General features: G+C 35.9%; 2 protein-coding genes across 10 annotated transcripts in view; both read right to left on the reverse strand.

Annotated features, from left to right (window-relative positions):
• The window catches only part of LOC106153861 (RNA-binding protein Musashi homolog 2), a 31,271-nt gene extending 25,350 nt beyond the window's left edge, over positions 1-5,921 (reverse strand). For all 9 annotated transcript variants that reach the window (XM_087000240.1, XM_087000239.1, XM_087000238.1 and 6 more), the window contains exons 1-6: positions 5,732-5,921; positions 5,557-5,597; positions 5,317-5,398; positions 4,938-5,022; positions 4,393-4,434; positions 2,154-2,246 (exon numbers count right to left, since the gene is read on the reverse strand). In XM_087000240.1, the coding sequence (XP_086856366.1) occupies positions 2,154-2,246; positions 4,393-4,434; positions 4,938-5,022; positions 5,317-5,398; positions 5,557-5,597; positions 5,732-5,799 (411 nt within the window). In that variant the 5' untranslated portion in view covers positions 5,800-5,921. The remainder of the gene's footprint in view (positions 1-2,153; positions 2,247-4,392; positions 4,435-4,937; positions 5,023-5,316; positions 5,399-5,556; positions 5,598-5,731) is intronic.
• A 3,207-nt stretch (positions 5,922-9,128) lies between these two features.
• On the reverse strand, positions 9,129-18,679 carry LOC106153858 (uncharacterized). Its single transcript, XM_013527970.2, has 8 exons — positions 18,473-18,679; positions 17,331-17,552; positions 16,680-16,777; positions 16,403-16,467; positions 15,882-15,996; positions 13,156-13,214; positions 9,915-10,042; positions 9,129-9,408 (listed from the first exon to the last, which is right to left on the reverse strand). The coding sequence occupies exons 1-8, from the start codon at positions 18,635-18,637 to the stop codon at positions 9,142-9,144; spliced, it is 1,119 nt and encodes a 372-aa protein (XP_013383424.2). The 5' UTR covers positions 18,638-18,679; the 3' UTR covers positions 9,129-9,141.
• Positions 18,680-18,794: the final 115 nt, after the last annotated feature.

The following is an 18,794-nucleotide window of genomic DNA, read 5'->3' on the forward strand; positions in this document are numbered from 1 at the left end:
AAGGGCCTCCCTCACTCACTCAAGTGGAGCAATACTGAACTTCATTCACTCAGAACAACCTTGCTCTACTTTTCAAGCAAAATGAAAATGTTAATGCAGATAAAATTTAACATCCAAATTTAACAGAACCCCCATTACCAAATAAAATTTGTTAACAAGAAATACAAACCCTCTTTAAGAATTTATGAAAAAACACAATAAATCAACAATTTGCATTTTTTCAAATGTTTCAAAAAGCAATTTTCACTCTACTGTTCCAACCAATCAACATGGAAAGTCCCTTAGGTGTTTATTCTCCCTGTGCTTAATGCAAGTCTTTCATATTATCAAGCAATCGGCAGCTCTCAGCAAGCAGTCTATTGTCCAAGACAACGACCTGACATGTGAAGACTGCTAATGGGGAAAAACACTGGAAAAACATGAAGTGTTGCCTGTGGAATTTAACTTTGTTTCTGCTAAATTTCACAAGAGCATTCAGCCTGTCAGGTTTATCGACAGACTTTCAATTAAGAACCAAACTTCATTAACTTGTTCAATCAAAAGCATATCCAATAAGTGCTCAGGACCAAAAGACAAAGCGGCCGAAATATAAAGGTCACTACTTATCTACATTCATGTTTTAAACACATAGTCATGGATCATTTATAGCAATGATTAGCTTTCCATTTCCAAAGGTATACTTTGGACTAAAGTATGCATTTCAAGTGGCTTCCCCACAATTAAATGTGTATAAAAATCTTTTGAAAGCGACTCTCCTAGGGTTTCATGGAAATGCTGGGTCATAAGAGCTTGCCAGAGTGTTTAGACAGGCATGAAGAGGCTTGTGCATTAAACTTTCCAGAATCTCCATATCAAAAGCAGGCCTGAAATTAGCCATGGGAATTCAGCTAGTCTCCTCAGCGCAAGATTGATATCGATAGTATTTGTTAATAATGTATTTTCATAGGGCGTATATGTCAAATCATATTTTATATCCTATCAAAAAAACCTGGCAGCCCACATACTGGTCTCTATACTTGATAAATACAATATATAACCTTAATATTAACAAGTAAAGTGAGAGAAAAAAACACCATGAACTGAAAGAGGAAATGTCAGGCCCTATTAAAACCCCTTGCTATTCCCATCTTATTTTGTCCCAGCTTGGCCCCAAAAAGGCAAATCTGGTACCCACTTGGCCCGGATGACTCAGATGGTACACATGGTAGACATAGATTATGTATTGGCCATATTTCAAGCAGCGAGTTCTGCTCTCAGCTTGCCTGCCTAGCAGGCTGTTGTTTGCAGGGGTTAAGCAAATACTGGCATTCCTTGCAAGTGAGAGTACTGAATGCACACTATTACTTGCCATTGAGCATAAATCTTGCAGTGCATTACCATTATAAAGAACAGATTACCTATTGAATACAATCCTATTCCAAGCCAGTCCATAAGGGAGCAATTCAGCCAGCAAATCTTCTCCATTTCCAGGAGAACAGTAGTACAGCATTAACAACCAGGATAAATGGTATTTCTTTACAACAGTCATGTAAAACTATCACTCCCATTGAACATGCTAAAAAGGATGTTATGAGATTGCAGAGTAACAGACTGTTTTAACACTTCAAATAAATTTTATGAATCTTAAATAGTGAATCAACTTGATACTTCAATGTATTTTTCATGGACAGTGTGTGTCTATGTGTTTGGGGGGGGGGGGGGGGGGGGGGGGGGGAGTTTATGGAACCCTACATGTTTCCTGTAACACTACTGACCCCATCACTTATGATTATATAACTTTTGTTTGATTTATTTTACGTCATAAAATGTTTCTTCAATTTTCCTCAATTACTTCTATAAATACAACATCAGTCCACAGACAGAAATGTCATAATACAGGGCGAAACTTTTGTGACTAATTTCCAACAAATTGTAATTATGATAATAGTTTTGTATCCAGAGAGCATTCCCCTAATAGTCTATGGTAATCTGAGAGATAAACACTACCTGTGAAGGAAGATACCCGTCACAGGGCTACTTAACATGTCAATCCATGTGAAGACAGTTCCCATGTTTAACATATTTCTACAGGCATAAATTACAGCCCATACATTAGGAGATAGAATCTGTGTCACATCCTGGCACCCTGAGATTCAAATCTGATTGTTCCTTACCTTTCCATAATTGCCAAAGTAATTCTTTATATCCTCCACTGTTGTGGAATTGGACAGACCTCCGACAAAGATCTTTTTTGTTTTTGTCACCAACTGGAATAAAAGAAATAGACGGACTTAACACATGCAAATGTTCAATTAATATGTTAATGTCTCAATCTACCATAGCTGTTAGTTTTGGTAAACATGGCTGAGAAATGTACCACTTAATGCTTTTCATTTTTAATGACTTAATGTCATATTAATGAAATATATGTGTTTAAAGCAAACAAGTAACAGATTTCTAGTTTTTATGTATTTCAAAGTCCACACACCTTACACAACGAATTAAAAGATTTTTTTGAGAAATAAACAATGTATTCTTGTGTAAGATGACACTTGTAATCTTATTACCATAATTTAACTTTTGAAACCAAGCCAGGACCTTGTATGGAAATCAAAACAACACTGTTTACATTGAGTTTAAGTTTCAAAATCTTACATAAAATTTTTCCAAAGAATGAAAACATGAAAGACTGCTGTCAAGTAAAATTATATCACATTCAATTAATTCATTCCACGGCAAACAAGTGCCCCTTATCCTGGACCTGAATGGACCTTTTTGAAACGTGTTTGCTTTAGCGGAGGATTTACTTTGCCCGTTGGTTATGTGTAAGCAGCTTGGATACCAAGGTTATGCTTCCCACTAGAAAACATGCAATTTGCATTGAATAAAGTAAGCATACTCAGCAAACTTTACACACTCAAGCACACAATGTTCAATAAGCTTCCCTGAGAACACACCACTGGCAGGGTGGACCTGCTCTCCACTCCAACTCTGAGGATTGCAACACTACTAAGATGATTTACTTCCCCTCCCATATAAGAGACTTTAAGGAGCACACAGAGATCTGGCATTTAGAAATTTTGAGGTTCCCAATCAATTCCATGGTTACAAACAAGGGCTATAAATAAGGAAAATCCATTCAAACTATAACGGTCTTGGTTCTAGTGAAATAGAATGTACTTCATTAGAGCAGTTTTTGCTTCACAGAACAAAACATTCCGGTCAACATTGGCAGAGGCATTAAGACGGCCTAGGTCTTGTTAATGTCCATTGTAATTCTTAAACAAATTTTCATTTTATCTTGCTTGCCTGCTTGATAAGCCTCTCTGCCAACAGTCTTGATGACGCCCAGATTTAATGCTGTCTGAGTTATTGTGGCAATTTGCGTTACAGACAAATTTAACAAGGGATTTGTGTAATATGAGAGCCTTAGACACAATCCCTCTTTTTACCACAAAACTGTTTCCTTAAGCATATCATTATGACCTTTGATATCAATTTAAAACTACCCCCTTTAAACATTTCTTTAAAAAATATCTGATAAATCACCAAACAACGTCAGATTTGAATAAACTGATATGCTGGAATTATTCAGAGTAATTTCCCTGCTCACCCAAGGGTTAATCAAGGTTCACATGCCAGGGGAAATGAAACCCTACTCCCATTTACTTCTCTCAAATGGACATACTAAGGATAAATAACATAAATAGAGTCCAAATGTGAACATGGAGCCAGCTATTCTTACTACTTTTCACTCTCTTATCAAAATTGGAAACATGTTTTCACTTAAACAGTTTCTTAGGTCCGTGGGAACACACAAAAGCCATATTGGATAAAAACTGGTACAGTATTGTGAAAAGCTGGATTCAGCAATGCTTCAGCCAGAATTACAATGACCACCTTGGGAAATTCGTTTAAATCTGGACTTTATCTTTATTCTGTCAGAACTGTTAACCAGAGCAATTTCTGCTATTTATTAGGTTAAGGAAATCAATTGTAACCCACTTCTCTCCTGATCAGTGACGCCACCGTACTCAACAGCTGACCCCACCTCCATAAATTACATTCACCTTTTCTACACAAAACATTTCCTATCCTTAATTATACTCCAATTAAATATTTCACAATTTTGGATCTAACTCAGTGTTGTTAGTAACAATTGAATCAAGTTTAAGTAAACTTTTTTTCATATAAATTTTTGTGGCCTTATTTTCTTTTGTATTTTTCCTAACTTGCTTTTGAGGATTTTCCTCAGTCCATATATTAGTATAAAAGAGCTTTAACTTAACAATAGACCAGTCACTAACATGATAATAATTTTCCCCCTGCATAGGGACAGCAGTAAACAAAAACAACACTAGAAATGACCCATTCATGCATACAAATACAAAGATCAATGAAACGGTTCAATACCTTTGGTTGTGGTCGTTTTGGAACTGCAACCTTGGGGTCCACCTGTAAATGAAGTGGAAAATTGGAATATGAGTAACTAGTTAAGTTCTTCACCTCCGTGTGTGAAAATTTAGTGATTTTTGTTTACAATAATATCCAACATGTAAAATCTTAAAGACTAAGGACACATATTAGTTCACTGGCTTATTTTAAGACAGAGAGGTGTGAATCTCAGGCAGAGGTGTTATTTGTACCTGAAGCCTCTGAACCAAGTCTTTTGTCCAATGAGTTAATGCAGGTGACAGTTTGGCAGGTGATATTTAAATGAGAAAAGAAGCAATGAACTAGCCTCAGCGTACTATATGCGACATTGTGCTTGTGTGGCAAGAGTGAAACATTGTTGACAAATATTCATACAATGCAACATTTTGTAACTAATCATTTACTACTACTAATAGATATCAGGCAGGCCACAAGACAAGCATTTTCACAACTGCAGTTAGTATTAATAGTTTATTATTTTTTTTTTATAAATTTCTAGATGGCATACAACCAAAGCATCCTACCTGCTTCTGATCTATTACATGGGGTCCACTACTTAAAACCTTTTCTACACTTTCTGGGTCGATGTAGGTTACAAAGCCAAAGCCCCTGAAAGTAACAGCTATACAATATACAACCTAAGACAAGATTGTTATCACAACAGATGGCCTGCTAGGACGTTGAGTAACACAGCTACAGCTATTGAAACTAGATCATGTAGTGGTATTAAGGATAGTGAACAATGGCACTAAACTGAGCACGAGGGTTAAAATGAACGTGGGAATGCTACGGTTTAGGCACCCATAATTACTCAGCTTGGGCCCTGTGGCTATACAGTGACCTAGTACCTAAAGTAGCAGATTTACGTCAAATATTGATCCTTAGACTGCATGAAATACTGACCGAGATCTCCGTGTTACTGGATCCTTCATAACAGTCGTCTCTTTAATAGCTCCATATTTGCCGAAATAATCTCTTAGTCCCTCTGAAAGAGAAAGTGAGGTCAGTTGTCTTTTCACGTGGATACTTCAGTAATGCCTCCATATTGGAAATATCTTGTCAAAAGCGACCAGTTCCCAAAATTCTACTGGATAGGAAAGACGGTTTTTTAACCATGCAAAATACAATTATAAAACAACTTACCTGCGGTGGTTTGCCAACTTAGTCCTCCGATAAACATTTTCCTGCAAAACAAAAGTAATCACGCGTGAGAAGTTGACAACAAAGGGTTCAAAATCGGGTCATCGCGAGTGACATAAATGAACGACCACAATCTCCATCTTGACCTCTACGTTTTAAGTCAAGAATTCACACTCACCCAGGGTCGTTTGAATCCCCGTCTACGCTATTACATGAGTTTTGTTGGCTAAGGGAATCCATCTTCATAGTTCTACACTGACTACAAGCTACTAACTAAGAGCGGTACGGGGACCTGCACGTGGGTACAAAAGCTAGCACTGCTCTCTCCCTCTACTATTGGCCCATCGTGGGTGGGCAATTCGCGCGTCTTGAAAAGGCGCGAAGGGGTCATGATTGACATCTCATTTTGGATCCTGATTGGCTCACAGATGCAACTATGGCAACGACCCTTAGATTGCTATTGACGTCAGATAATTGGAGCCTCCTTTTGTGGCTAAAATGAAAACAATCACGCCCCCTGTGGCTTTTATTCATGAAAATCTTTTGTCAATGATAAAGAATGGCGGACCCGTTACTGACAAAAAACTAATTACGCATATGAAAAACTCGTTTTAATGAAAAAGCTGCTCGCATATTAAAACTGCGCAGCATGTCAAAAACATTCCAGCTTTTGCTAGGTCGCCGTATTGCCACGTAAACTGTTTACCATGTAACTATTTGCACGGCGCAATGTTTGCTCTTCGTGTGTACGTAAATTCCGTTCATATATTCCGTTTAATCTCCAGCATTTCCGAAACACTTAAACTCACACGTATGATTGTCTTGATAACAACGAAAGGAAAAAGATAAACTTCCCGAAAATTCTGAAATAGATTCAGCAATAAGCTGGCTTTATTAATATCGCGATAGATGACTGCATCCACTTAACTTTTACTCAGAACTTCATATCCCGCTATATCGATCTGAGAAAAAGAAAAGAAAACAAACAAAAAAAGGTTCTGCTTTAGACTCAACATTATGTGGACATTTATGTCAAGTCATTTTTCTTTTCACCTAATCGATATTGGAAGTCGTGAGATGCAGCAGCGGTGACGTTCACAGCCACAGCAATTGTCATCTGTTCTCAAGAAAAAAATGTCATTTTATTAGGACATAAAAAATCCTTTAACAGAAAATACCAGTTATCCACTGAAGGTTTTAGCAAAGGTAGGCTTCTTTTTTCAATCATGAGCCCAGATGAAGGTGCCGAAACTTCCAGTACGTTTAATTGACTAATCATGCAATTTTCCAACTGTTTACTTTGAATTAGACGTAACGTGCGCAACTGGTCAGGTAACACGCTGCCCAGAAGTACAAATCAATGGAAGTGTGCCACCAGATAAAAGCTGAACGACTTGTGTCTCGGAATTCATAGTCAGCACGTGCCTCTCGATTCTTAATCATAAGAAAATGCGTTCAAACCATTTCCTCGCGGCATTCAATTTAGAGTACTGAAAGGGGAGCATCTAAAATAATACTCCTGCCCACGAAAACCGACTCTGAAAGATAAATATAGTGATATTTTCAGCTCGATGGAATCTACTGGGAATGGCATATGGAAATACGCTCAAAACCTCTTTTTTTTTCATTTAGCGATACGGCACATACTGCACACCGTGGGAAAACATTTCGGAAGCAATATTATTTGATGATGATTGATTTACCTTGCCGATGTTGTTTGCATATTAAATACATTTTTGAAATTGATATTCGCTTTTTGATTTATTCTACGCAAATTCTTGGCTTGGCAGAGGGTCAATTAAGTCAACTCTATAGCCGCTTTTAGTTGTCAGAAAGCAGTTCAATTAGACTTATCTACCAATATTGGAAAGGTAAACGGCGGCAGAGGTAGAAACACGCAACTACAAGTTTCACAGAGCCAAATTCCTTAGTGTGACATTTGGCAATTTAAGTCGATCGTACTTGCTTAATTAAGGGAAAAAACTGCAGTTTTGAAAGCATTATTAGTTGGTGTCAAATTACAAACTTCATACAGCACAGAAACAGGCACAGCACCTTAGATCACGAAAGAAAAAAGAAAGAGAGAGAGAGAGAGAGAGAGAGAGGGAGAGAGGCAGCGAGATCGGCAAAATGGAAATTGTACGTTACCAAACTACCTTTTTTCCGAATGACGATTGAGGATACGTTAATTGTAACAACCTATAATTTATAAAAATCCTGCTTATCTGCTTCCAAGCTTATCAGAAAACAAAACAAGTGAAAATTTCCTTTTTATTGCCATCAAAAATATATGAAAGAGTGAACGCCTTATCTGCTTATCCAGACGCCTTATTTTCTTTTTACATGTAGCAATTCCCCCAAGTAGCCTTTAAGACGTTTGCAAAAATACCGTGAATCAATTAAACGAGGGTTTGGCATTTAACCCAACATTGAAGTTTGTTAATTTGATTTTTCGATGGAGATTCTCGGACTGAAATGATTATTTTAGTAACAGCAACAATAACAGTATCAGATAGGATGGTTAATGAATAGCCATACGGCAAAATTAGACTAAACAGGATTCAGCTTGTTAGCCTTGACATTTAAACAAACCCCAAGATTACCGACTGCTATCAAACAGGGTTTCCTGTGTATTAAACTAGTTGCTAAGGAATAGTTCTCCGACTTCGACCTTTTTCTGCAAACATTTATCTTAAAACACCTTTAATTAATGTATACATATAGCAGCGTCCGGTTTCAAACACCTTTAACTAAACTTAATTTTCAACAGATTTCGCTAGGGACTTGCCACGTTGTCACAACATAAAGCAAAAGCGTTATGCTGAAGCATACCTTGCAGGGAAATTACACGTTAGTACTCCTATTAACGTTTTTCATTAATTTTACGTTATTCGTTAATTTTACGCCAGTTTTAGGACTTCATAATTTCTATCCCTAACTCGCGTATGCAACTTGGACGGACAAAACGAATTTTATTCGTAAAGTTTACGAGTAGAGAAGCTACTTTAACAATTCTTTTTTGACTTTCATTTGAAAAATGTTAGTTTTTTAAATCAAAATGTTTAAATATAAATTCATTTTTTAATTTTCGCATAATTTCAAAAGTGGTCATTTCATTATCTACAGTCTCCTATGTTTGGGAGGAAAGTGAGTTTTTAAATTCATTTATATCCTTTATACACATAAACATCTGGCCTCATAAACGATAATTGAAGTTAGTGACTTGGAGTACGTGTTGAACTGGAGGGTGAAGCAACTTGCGGTTTAGAGTCAATAACGCGATCCTGGGAGTTACTATTGATACAACCACGGTTCTAAATCGTCAATTTGGCGCTCGAAGTCATCAGTTCGCGTTTCCCAATCACAAGCGGCAATTTCGTCTATAAGGCCTGAACACGCAATTTCTCCACGTATGAAAAAGTAGTGAATGATAAAGCATTTTAAATGAATAAAAATTACCGATATGTGAAGTAAAGAGAATTCATAAACTATGACTGGTTATGAATTTAAGAACTAGACAAAAATAAAAAATTTAAAGAAAAATTATTTCAAGAATGACGACAAAAAGAAAAATATAGTTACAAAATTTCATTCAGCATTCTCATCTCTGTATTGATTGCACATTTTGTAAAGATATATCCCCTGTATGAGTAAAGCCTGTGAGATCCTGGCGGTATTCATAAGAGGCAGAGCATATGTACCAACTGCTGGCTCAATGACAGCTGACTGGAGATGGTGTGTCACTAACTGTGTATAGACAAAGATCACTGATAGTCTTACTACGACTGGACTTTTACGTATAAGTGAGTCAAAATGCATTTCAAATCTATCATCGCCCATATCACATTCTTCTTCCTAGAAATAAAACAAAATATCATTATTCTTAGACTCTGCTTGGTGAATCTGGCACATGGAAGTGCCACAAAAGAAAAAAATGGTAAGCATATGATCATAGTCTGGTCATAAGTATACATATAATTCATAAAGCAAAATATCATTTTTCTGATTGCAAAATTGATTTTGTTATTCAATGCCCAAGAGAAAGTAAGGTTAGTAGTGGGAGAGGAGGCTTATGGCCATTGGGATTAATGCGCATTACATACAGTGGTTTCATATATGAAATTTTTATTAAATTTCATACTTAATTTATATTTACCCAGTATTTATTTTAGTTTATCAAAGAGGGAAACCAGTGCACCAAATAAAGGTAAGATTAGATCATTAAGGGATAGCTTTAAAGATAAAGCAGGGCCCATTCTACAAAAAAGAGGGTGTGTTTATTTTGGTGATCTTATAATCTTTCTTCATCCACAAAAGCAGTATGTTGTTATTAAGAATTTACTGAAAATTAAGGTACTTGCCTGATCTGAGCCTTTCCTGACAACTATACCAACTGCTGTCAACACACTGGACAACCTCAGCAGAGAAAACAACAAAAACACAGGTGAAAACAGCTTTTTCATGAACTGCATGGCACGGTTGGCATTTACTGAAATGCAGAAATTTAATTATGAAGTATTCTCCTCTAAGTACATTTCTCATTCAATCCAGTTGAAAAAATATTAAAACATATTTCTAAGTCCAGAACATTTATCACATTACAACTAGAGGATCAGAGAGGCGATATCGCCTCCGAATATTGTACCACCAGCAGGAGCAAGCCCATTCATATAGACCCCCACATATACAAAATAAGGAACACAGCCACCAGTCTTGAGCTTGACAAGCTGTAATAATGCAATCAACAAGAATTTTCAAAATATGCAAAAAATATATATATTACTAAAAATGGTACAATCAAAGTTAAGTTCATCGTAAGGTAGGTCAAAGGTCAATTCCAAGGTCACAGTAAATTGCCAGTATATGACTTCCTATTCAACTTCAATAGTAACTATGGGCCTATCTCTGCCAGGTTTGGAGTTAAAAGAGAAAGAAATTAGCAGAGTTCAGTTCATGATAATAAGTAGGTCAAAGGTCAATTTCAAGGTCACACTTAGATTGACAGTATATGACTTCCTATTCACGTTCAATAGTAACTATGGACCTATCTCTGCCAGTTTTTGAGATAAAAGGGAATCAAAATTTGCAAGGTTCAGTTCATGGTGAAAAGTAGGCCAAAGGTCAATTTTAAGGTCACATGTAGATTGCCAGTATATGACTTCCTATTCAAGTTCAATAGAGACTATGGACCTATCTCTGCCAGTTTTGGAGATAAAAGGGAAGCAAAATTTGCAAAGTTCAGTTCATGGTGAAAAGTAGGTCAAAGGTCAATTTTAAGGTCACATGTAGATTGCCAGTATATGTCTTCCTATTCAACTTCAATAGTAACTATGGACCTATCTCTGCCAGTTTTGGAGATATAAGGGACTAAATGTTATAATTTTGGAGTTACCATAATGTGCCATAAATTTCCTACAGAAAAAATTAATTAAAACAAAGAAAAGGTCATTTTGGTCAAAATTCTTGAAATGGGAGGTGCTCTGAAGTTCCAGATGTTCAAATTTGATGAAATAATGTCATTTTTGACCACAAGTTGTCTGCTTTGCCAAGCCTTATGTTTTATTTTTCCGGAGTTCAAAATTTATTATCCATTACCGTACTGCACATTTTGCTTTCACCACCAATATGACTTTTTGATACAGCGTAACTTTGGAGATAAAAGGGAAGCAAAATTTGCAAAGTTCAGTTCTTGGTGAAAAGTAGGTCAAAGGTCAATTTTAAGGTCACATTTAGATTGCCAGTATATGACTTCCTATTCAACTTCAATAGTAACTATGGACCTATCTCTGCCAGTTTTGGAGATAAAAGGGAATCAAAATTTGCAAAGTTCAGTTCATGGTGAAAAGTAGGTCAAAGGTCAATTTTAAGGTCACATGTAGATTGCCAGTATATGACTTCCTATTCAACTTCAATAGAGACTATGGGCCTATCTCTACCAGTTTTGGAGATAAAAGGGAAGCAAAATTTGCAAAGTTCAGTTCATGGTAAAGAGTAGGTCAAAGGTCAATTTTAAGGTCACATGTAGATTGCCAGTATATGACTTCCTATTCAAGTTCAATAGAGACTATGGACCTATCTCTGCCAGTTTTGGAGATAAAAGGGAAGCAAAATTTGCAAAGTTCAGTTCATGGTGAAAAGTATGTCAAAGGTTAATTTTAAGGTCACATGTAGATTGCCAGTATATGACTTCCTATTCAAGTTCAATAGAAACTATGGACCTATCTCTGCCAGTTTTGGAGATAAATGGGAAGCAAAATTTGCAAGGTTCAGTTCATGGTGAAAAGTAGGCCAAAGGTCAATTTTAAGGTCACATGTAGATTGCCAGTATATGACTTCCTATTCAAGTTCAATAGAGACTATGGACCTATCTCTGCCAGTTTTGGAGATAAAAGGGAAGCAAAATTTGCAAAGTTCAGTTCATGGTGAAAAGTAGGTCAAAGGTCAATTTTAAGGTCACATGTAGATTGCCAGTATATGACTTCCTATTCAACTTCAATAGTAACTATGGACCTATCTCTGCCAGTTTTGGAGATATAAGGGACTAAATGTTATAATTTTGGAGTTACCATAATGTGCCATAAATTTCCTACAGAAAAAATTAATTAAAACAAAGAGAAGGTCATTTTGGTCAAAATTCTTGAAATGGGAGGTGCTCTGAAGTTCCAGATGTTCAAATTTGATGAAATAATGTCATTTTTGACCACAAGTTGTCTGCTTTGCCAAGCCTTATGTTTTATTTTTCCGGAGTTCAAAATTTATTATCCATTACCGTACTGCACATTTTGCTTTCACCACCAATATGACTTTTTGATACAGCATAACTCGAAAACCGTATGGAATACAAAAAAACGGAGACCACCCCCAGTATTGGGCTTTACATGCTCTACAAAATGCAAAAAAGAATGGGTGTCTAGCATTAACGGTTCCCGATTTAGAGACAGTTTTCAGTTTTGATATCTTATGGCCGCTACTCCCGAGAAAATGCACCGATTGACCCCAAATTCACGGAGATGAAAGATGACCTGAAGGGTAACACTTTCCATTAATATTATTAGTTAAGTCTGTGTGGTGTCTGAATAAGACCGCAAATAATTTTTTTTTCGGCAAAAATTTTGTTTTTTTGAAAATTTTGGCCCGTTTGACCTTGAAATAAAGGTCAAAGGTCAAATCCAAGGGCACATTTGAAATCTACACATATGACTTTTGGAAAGCTGTCTGTAGAAATTTTTCCCATAATTCCTTCCGTAGGGGAGATAATTAGCATTTAATTTTGCCATTTTTGGACAAGGGTGCATTGCAATGAGTGCCACACCTAGACCCCAATACCGACAAAGCCCAAATTTTACGTGGAACGAGTTGAGATTATAGGTGACCTAAATCCAAGAGATGGGTATGGAGGCCATTACCGTCTAGGAGGAGAAGTGGTAACGGTGACTTGGCGGCGGAGCCGCAGGAGCCGGCGGAGCCGCAGGAGCCGGCGGAACATACGGGTCGGGACTAAAACCATGTGTACCGCCAGCGCCTACGCTGGTGGTACAATAACGTCAAGATGTCAAATCAAAGTTTTATTTGATCAAGATTTGAATACAAGGCAACACTTACACAGACTTGCATTGGTAAATGAATACAGCAATCCTAGGTATGATATGCTGCCCTCAATCCTATACAATAAATGTAGAAATTCATCTTTAGTCCAGGCAATCTAGGCCATTTAAGGGCCAAACCTCAAAGCAATTACAACAGTTTTAATTTTACCACAGTGCTTTTCTATGATGTCTCTAGAATGACATACTAAAAGCCCTAAGAAATCCTTACATGGGAAATATGGTTAATTTTACACTTTGTACTTAAGGGGCATACAGATTTTTCAAAAAAATTGTACCACATTCATTATTTAATAATGACCATATAAGTCCCTTCACATCCATGTAATCACCACAAATAAGGTATCAATGGATTTCCAAGAGGTTGGCCTTTCAGACTTGTACCTATATTTTGTTACAAACTGTAGATTAGTTATTACTTTCATTGTGAACCCCCACCCCCTAAAATAATGGAATTTTACAGTTTTATTTGCAAACAATGTTATTTTATTGAATTTACACAGGACCTGGGTAATTTTTTGGCACATGTTTTTAAGAGCCAGACAATATAGGGTAAAATGCATATCTGATAATTGATCTATATCTTTATTTTGTGTTGTCTAGCTGGAAAAAGAAGAAAAATGCGTTTTTCACTGCTGTCACTTTACTTACGTATATCTTTGGGTAGGCCCTACTGGTTAATTGATCTTGAAGATATAGTCACAGTCTGTATGCATGTTGTAGCTGTGTGATAATGGTATCATTGGTAATAATCCATTTATAGATTCAAAATATAACTTCTTACAAAATGTATCAATTTCTACCCCTACTCCTTTAGATGAAAATGGTCAAGATTCCGGATTTTGACATTTTGTACAGGAAATCACTCCATGCATTTTACATATTGTATTTATTCAAAAGAAGATTTCTTCAGGGAAGGCACCAACAGTGGACACTGAATAGGTTAGTAAAATAATATATTTATATCATAAGTAATTTAGTAGTAAGTGGTTATAATGCATTTACCATTGCCATTCACAGATAAGACATTTCTGCATCATCTGGTAATTTAGCATATGTCATGTAATGTTGATGAGTGTTAGTTTACTTGAAGTTCAAAATTCCTAATCCAAGTTGAAATATTGTTTCACATCATATGCCACAGCTTTATTAAATAAGTGGACAGTTTGATCTTTTGCTGTAAGAGCACATAAATTAGAGAACATAGGGTACAAGTCAAGCTAATATATCAAACTCTCTGTTTTTATACGTATTGAGAAAAACTATATTGATTTTTATCACATATTTTTGTCCTGCTTTTTATTGGATATAAAAATGTCATTCATATCTTTAAAAAATATTCTTTGAACAATCTTTTTTACAGAATAAACTTTAAACTTTTCAGCAGGATTACCAACTATGAATAAATGCTGCATATGTGAAAAACCAATCTCTGAAGGAGAAGAAATTTTAACTCAAAAAGGAGTAAAGGGGATAATCGTGCTGGTGTACAGCTCAGTAATGATATGAGGACTGCTCCTGGAGATCAGGTTTATGTAGAATGTCGATGTACAAATTGCAAACCCAACAACATTGCAAGGAACAAGGCTACGTCAGAAGAAACGACAGAATCCGGTCCTGGCCTCCGTTCTGAGAGAAAGTTGTTGAAGGACACTGCTTATTCTGTGGCCAACCAGCACAGGTTGATAGGAAGAGAAAAGATATTGGTGTATTTAGAATCAGAATAGGTGACTATCAGGACACTTACTATAAGAAAGATTTGCCATTCTAGGAATGATGAATAGTCTGAAGCAGCGTTGGGAAGACTGGCTTTTATTATTGACCTTCACGCAGCAGATGCTGTTTTCCATCAGCAATGTTCAAGTAATTTCAGAACTGGAAAAAACATTCCATTGAAGTTGTCAGCAGACACTAATGATGTATCTAAGAAGCTCAAAGTGGATAGACCAGAAAACACTGCAAGAGCCAATGCTTTTCTCAAAGTAATAGAAAACGTAAAAGAGAAAGAGGAAGACCAATTGACCATCAGTGAATTAGTAAAGATAATGGTGACACATCTTAAAAATACCAAGTATGAACCATACAGTGCTGTACATATGAAGGAAAAATTACGTAAATATTTTGGGGACAGGGTTTTATTGAAAGACCTACCTGGAAAGCAGTGTGTGGTAACGCTTTGTGACACAGCAAGCTCTATTCTGTACCTGTTTCACCAACAACAAAAACAAGCAAGGCCAGAACAGGAAAGACTGAATATTATCAAAACTGCAGCCAAACTAATAGAAAGTGAAGTCAAGTCCATTTATCAGTGTTACGATGAATACCCCTCCACTGATGAGATGTCAGATAAGAACTCGTAGATTATCTTCCACTGACAATCCAAGTTCTCTTGAGGACAATGTTTGCAGGCAAAGACATTGATGTAAAACTAGCTTCTGTGGGACAGTGCATTATGCAAGCAATTAGACCGTGGGCTATGCAGATGATATGTCTTTAGGATCTCCTGCAACAGGTGACATCAATCACCTGGAAGCAGTGTCCTCAATCTTAACGGCAGAAGAAATATGCAAGTCAGAAGTGCTAGAGAAAATTTGCACAGCCAATAACCCCATAAATCAGCTCTACATATCAAATCACCATGAGGAACAAGACAAACAGCAAACTTTATGGTGGAAAAGTTACATTACTATACTTTATTTTTAGGAAAATTATGTAGAATTGTACCTTTTCCAAGTATCAGGTTTTGGCAGTGGGTTTTGCAGTATTACCCTTTCTATGTGATAGCAGTACAGGAATAGCATGCTGAATACACTCACAAATGCAGCATCAACAATTATGCCTGAAAATAAAACAACAACTTTTTTTATGAATTATAACACCAGACAAGAATAGATTTTATCAGAAATCATTATATTATCTTTTAACATGAAAAGCCCACTGGCAGTTTTTTTAAATTTTGCTAAATATAAAGAGATCTGAAACTGATTTGTGAATATCATGCAAATAAGCTATGCTCTTAAATTAATTTTGAAAAATAATTAACTATCAATTTGACATCTACACTTAAAAAGAAGAACAGTTTGCATCATAAGCACACAATATAATGCAAATGTATGGGCTTGATAATCAGAATTCCTAATCACTGAAAAATACATTTGATTCGGTCAATCAAAGTAAAAAAAAAAGGTACCTTTTCATACATTGAAAAAATATTTTCATCTCAGAGAGATATCTCTTTTACCTACCTTCATCAACTTTCCACATCATAACATGGCAGAGAACAGACAGCACCAAAAGAATACATAGCATGCTGAAAGAAAGATGGAAAATCATTTTAAAGATATTAACTACAATAAATTATTTGATTGTAACATTTTCACTTATTAATATACTTGATTGCACAAAAGGAAAGATTACTGGAAATCTACATTTAAGATAATAAAAATAATATATCAATTACCTGCCTAAGTATAATACATTTAGACAACCTCTTTTTTTTTTTTTTTTTCTTGTTGAACTCACCATACAGTTAGGGTTGAATCACTATATAACCTATATAGTTCTATACCAAAATATAACATCACAGCATAGCAAAGTGCTGACAGACCTAGTATCATTCCCTAAGAAATAAACAAAAAAGAGGACCTCATGTAGAAACTAAGAAAAGATGAACGACTGACCTTGCAAAGTAGGATGCAGAATTTCATTTCATCTTATTAATGGGGCATTTAACATTTAACAGAGGAAAACTATATATTTACTAAACGAGTGCTTCAGTTAAATATTTCATTGAAAAGATTGGGTCTTGCAGTGATACAATTATACATGTTATAACGAGATAATATCAGTTTAACTTTTCAACAGTAATAAAAGAGTTAAAACCTACATGTCACATTATTTTGTACCACCAACATGCTGGTGACATGCAAACAGAGAGTTATAAATTTATGGTTTAAATGACACAACTCTACTGCTCATTTTCTCAAAATGTACAGATGACAATATACATGTAACAGGCTTAACTCAAACTTTCATGTTTTTGGATATTTAATTACGCACAACAACAACACAGGTGGTAGGCTGGGAGGTACTAGAATTTTTTAATTAAAAAATATAAACATCACTACTTTACTATAGAATCATACAACAGATCAACACATTAAAAAAAGAAACCTTTGCCAGGTTTGTGGGTTCCTCATCCAGTCTGTCCACAGCCTTCTGACTCATGGCCATTGCCCATTCTAGAGGTATCAATACTTCTGTCAGCATCCATACTGGTTCACTGATCCACAGGAGTTTGTCATATAGCCACACCACTGGGAATGGGGTAAGGCTGACTGGAAGGCACATCAGTACGCATAGTGTCACCAGTTCTAAGCAGGGAATAAATGAGACCTGCAAATTAAACATACCAAGGTCATCATTACTGTGGATATTATTTTCAGTATAGTGTACCAGGTATATATACATATACATAAATAATATACATGTAATACCATTTACCTGACAAAAATTTACACAAGCTGACGATATCTTAAAAGACAAAACTACGGTAAATACTGGTTCTGATTACACCATAACATTTCTGATAATTTACGGTAGGGGGCCGTAGCGATAGTCCAAAGGTTCAATAGTCCAAAAGGTTCATTGGTCCGAATGTTCACTATAGAACCTTCGGACCAATGAACCCTTGATTAAAAAATCGATGAAAATGTTACCACTTTTCGGACCAATGAACCTTCGGACTATCGAGACGCCCCCTACGGTAGCATGACATACTGGTAGTAACAAAGTTTTGGAAACTGAAAGATGGAAGAATATTTTATATTGAGAACTTGTTTTCAAATCAGTAACGAACCAAGGGATAACAGTACCAGCTATACTGGTGATAGCTGGGGGGGCTGGGGGGGAAGGAGAGAGAGAGAGAGAGAAAGAGAGAAGTTTTGTACATATCACTTCTTTACAAACTGAATACTTCAATAAAAACGCAATATTTCCCTACTTTCCTGTAATATATATATATATATATATATATATATATATATATATATATATATATATATATATATATATATATATGGGCTGTGTAAATGCTACCTTCGTTTTCAGGGTGCTTTAATTCACGAATTTTGAAAATAAGAACAATGTTTTCTACTGGCGTGGTCTGTGTGGCACTAATACACCCTCATCACCTCATCCTGTTTTCTCATGAACCTATATCACTTATATGAGATACAAAAACAGAAAAATTATCACTACTTTTATTACATTTACTTTGTCTACTAAGACCTGTGTCGTCTTCCCTACTTTCTTACCAAACCAACTGGAAATGCAGACATAATTATTGCTTGAAATTGCATCATCAATGAAAATCTGACGACAGGTTCAGTTCCACTAAATGAGCCATATAATGGCATACAAAGAAGCCAGAAATATGGCAGGAAAATGGCCAGACATGTAATACCAGGAAATAAACACATGTTCGTCGTCTGCACAATATATCAAATATGGCGCCTTCACCAAGTAACGAGAACTCCCACATATTTGTTTTTAGAGCATAAAATTAAATATATCAACAAATTATATAATCCAAATAGTTTTTGATGACATCAGTAGTAAAAATAGTATAAAAATAAT

Source organism: Lingula anatina, chromosome 1 (assembly GCF_051362555.1).
Source record: "Lingula anatina isolate TDL-2025a chromosome 1, LinAna3.0, whole genome shotgun sequence".
Taxonomy (NCBI): domain Eukaryota; kingdom Metazoa; phylum Brachiopoda; class Lingulata; order Lingulida; family Lingulidae; genus Lingula; species Lingula anatina.